At 41.9% G+C, this 3,417-nt stretch overlaps 1 protein-coding gene across 1 annotated transcript; it reads right to left on the reverse strand.

The window, feature by feature from the left end:
- Positions 1-768: 768 nt before the first annotated feature.
- LOC126560474 (thrombin inhibitor rhodniin-like) lies at positions 769-1,511 on the reverse strand. Its single transcript, XM_050216432.1, has 3 exons — positions 1,311-1,511; positions 1,105-1,108; positions 769-1,040 (listed from the first exon to the last, which is right to left on the reverse strand). Exons 1-3 carry the CDS (start codon positions 1,509-1,511, stop codon positions 769-771), a joined length of 477 nt encoding a protein of 158 aa, XP_050072389.1.
- Positions 1,512-3,417: the final 1,906 nt, after the last annotated feature.

Consider the following 3,417-nt stretch of genomic DNA (forward strand, 5'->3'; position numbering starts at 1 on the left):
CCACCGATGCACCATCAGAAATGCTTTTTTTGGAGACTAGAGACTAGGGATAAATTGTCTACAAAATTCTTTTTATACTGTATGTCACAAATGAAATTATAGAAGATTAAAATCAGATTAACAAGGGGTGTAGGTAGTGGCACAGATGAACGTTTGGTTAGGTTTGCTGTATTTCTCTTTGGCTTAACGACCTGCTACGAGTCATGCGGGCCGTCCAATGGTCCTATGAAACATACTGCTAATTGCCGTAGTTGAATAGTCAGTCCTCAACTACGACGGAACGCGGCACGCGTGGATTTTGAATCCCGGTCCTGCTGCGTGAAAATCGGTGTCGCTATCGTCGCTTAGCTAACGGACACAACTTAGTACTCCACTGTTACCTAAAACAGGAATATATCATAAACTGCGACGCTTTCAAATGGTGGTTTTATTGTTTTTTTTTTTCCTAAATACCAGCAATGTATGGAATATTGAGATTCGTGATTCAATGTACAATAAAGTCCAATAGTCCTGCTGTAGGCTCGAGTTTTAGACACAGGAACAAATCATCAGATGACAGATTAAACGCGATCTTACGCAATTTGTCTCCTATTTTGGTCAATCATCCATATGAGGCTCACAACTGACTGCATTATGAGCCTGAATCGAAAGGTGATATTTATTTCAATTTATTTCATTTTCTTTGCGTCCAGCATGCACCACGTGATGTCTCAGAAATGTAAAATTGTACCTTGATCAATCGAAACTTCATACACTCCCTGTCGTTTGTTACTCCAAATGTGCGTAGTCTTCCCAGTTCTCTACAGTATCGTTGAACACCCCGAGTGGTGATGGAGGTATGTTTTCGTTAATAGGCAACATCACCGTCGCAATTTCTCGCTCTTCCCAGTCGCTCGGTGTCGTTCCGCACTCCCATCGATGCGCCATCTGAAGCTTTTCGTTAAACCTTAGTCGCATACAGCGCAGGATGCAATAGTTATGGTACGTTCGGTTATTAGTTCCGCACACTGGTCTATGTATCATCGTGCAGCAGCAAAGCTCTTGTGGAAAATGTCCATATTGGCACGACACCACAAATGCGGTGCATAACGCAATCAACGCTACCAGACTGTTGGAGAATCGGAAAGTCATTTCGCAGTCACTAGGACGAACACCAGTACGACTTGCTGCTTTTTATACGACGCGTGTTATAAAATTAAAATTGGACAACATTAAAATGAAATCAACGAAAATAAGCACAACAGTCTGGACGGGCATCATTTGCTAAATTATCAATAATTTATTTTCATTTCAAATTTTCAAGCCTTTACTTCCTCGCAACGTCCTTGGCGATTCACGCGCAGCGCACGATTTAACTGTTTGGCGCATCTATACGAGCATGGATTGTTGTACGTTTTTCCATCGCTAGCACACACAGGCCTATAAGCGCGTGTGCAAGGGCACGGTTTCTCTGTCGTTAATGCTAGCTTCGGGGGAGCAACTAATATTGGAGCGCCTGGTTTTTCCCCCATGCCCTGCATACAGCTAACTCCGGCAACAACCACCACCAGCAGCACAGTACCGACCGTGATAAAATTCATATCGATAAGACTGCGCTAATTGTCTCGTTAAATATCCTTCGTTACTAATGTCTGCGATTGTACTTGATAGCTGTGCGCCTTAACTGCTGGCTACTGGCTCATCTGGATGGGCTTTTTATACCATAGCGTCGTAGATGTCTTTTTTTATTTTAGATGTGATTATTTTTTTGTGTAGATGAATAATTTTATTTTGACTACCAGCACAATTTAAACTGCTGAATTAATATAGTCTGGTAATTTGTTTGTAACGCAACGGAAACGAAAGACTGGTGGAAAATACTAAGAAATGATTGTAATTATGCGAATGCTTTTTTAGTTGCTCGGGAAGTACACGATTTTGTTGTTTTCCTGCCTCGAGCAGAATTTATTGCGCGTGCACAATGGATACATGGGAGACTTGGAGCGTCAAACAGCTTTTATAATTTAAATATAATGAACAAAACTCGTTACTCGTAGTTTTGAAGCGTAGTTACGATTTTACTTTTAGCGCCCTCTATTTATTACTAGTATCATGGCGCCCTCTCGCGGAAAGTTGATTTAAGTAGAGCAAAAATAGTTTGTTAATCTTTAATATGTGCTAGGCTTTCAGCACTTCAAATTTTATTGCGTAAATAAAAATCAACAAATTAAACAGGCTATTTCTTGTTCTACAAACTTCTTAGGGATCTCTATCAGTATCTGTACCTGGATCTTATGTCCTGCTGGCTATTCCAAAACAATTCTTCTTCTCGACTTAACGATCTACTAGGTGACGCCGGCCATCGAATGGCTTACTGGACTGGTAACATGTAGTTGCATCGTCAATCCTCACTGCGGGAGAACAGTTTGGATGGGATTTGAACTCCGGTACTGCCGTGTGCAAATCGCAGCCGCTGTCGCAACTAAAACATGTCCGCCCATCAATAACAATAAACATCATTAAATTTTTAGTAAGTGTGCTCCTATTCTTCTGTTAAACCTGTATATTTCTTTAAAAATATATGTGTTGTAAGAGTACATATTTTGCGACTGCTATTTTTAAACCTGTAGGGGAAGATTAAGCATCCTCTACCAAAAACAATTTATGTTGCTAAATTCAATACCCATTCCATTGCCCATTGTGCATCAATGCAAACCGGTGGCGATCCATTACAGTTAAGTACAGCCTTTGACACGGTTGCTCACCAGTCAAAATAAAACAACGTACCCCAATCGTTGTAATGGCCGAGTGTAACCCCCACGTATGCTATCGCCACTCCCGAACTGTGTTCTTAAATTACAGACCACCAGCCAAATTGTTGTCGAAACAACACTTGGTTTTGTATCTGTTTTGATTATCTGTTTCGGACAACTTCGAGGTCTCTTTCCGCGAATGTCGTGCCCATCAAGTGCGAAGAGTTCTCGTTCGACGCGAAAATGATTGTGCAATAAATTGTAACTTTAATCCTGGCACATTTTTTTTCTTCTTGCCAGTATCCAGCAGTCAATATTAATTATACACCGTACCAAACGGGTACGAATGAGAAAAGCGAATCCGAAGTGCAATTGAAGCACCTACCCGCGGTGTAGTGTTGCATGCGTTAGTACTGCAATATCGGACGGAGAACACCTTCGACCTGTTCCGGACTGTTGAATCCCTTTTTTAAGTCTCTCCATCCAAGGGAGAAACTAATCCCTTTTCCCGTCGTTGTATGTGTCGTGCGGGCAGGAAAACGTCGATCAAAATGCTAATTAACGTCACACGATCCTGCTGGCTAGCAGAGGCAGGCTTCGCTAGCCAGTGGTGGTGAGTACGGATGACACGCGTCTTAGTGGTTCTCCTCTTGACAGACAGGGCCGGAGAAACCGTCTCACCTTA

This window comes from Anopheles maculipalpis, chromosome 3RL, assembly GCF_943734695.1.
Source record: "Anopheles maculipalpis chromosome 3RL, idAnoMacuDA_375_x, whole genome shotgun sequence".
Lineage (NCBI taxonomy): Eukaryota > Metazoa > Arthropoda > Insecta > Diptera > Culicidae > Anopheles > Anopheles maculipalpis.

What these genes read in the sequence shown, in the direction of transcription:
- LOC126560474 (XM_050216432.1), bottom strand. Translation starts at nt 1,511, where the DNA reads ATGGGGGAAAAACCAGGCGCTCCAATATTAGTTGCTCCCCCGAAGCTA.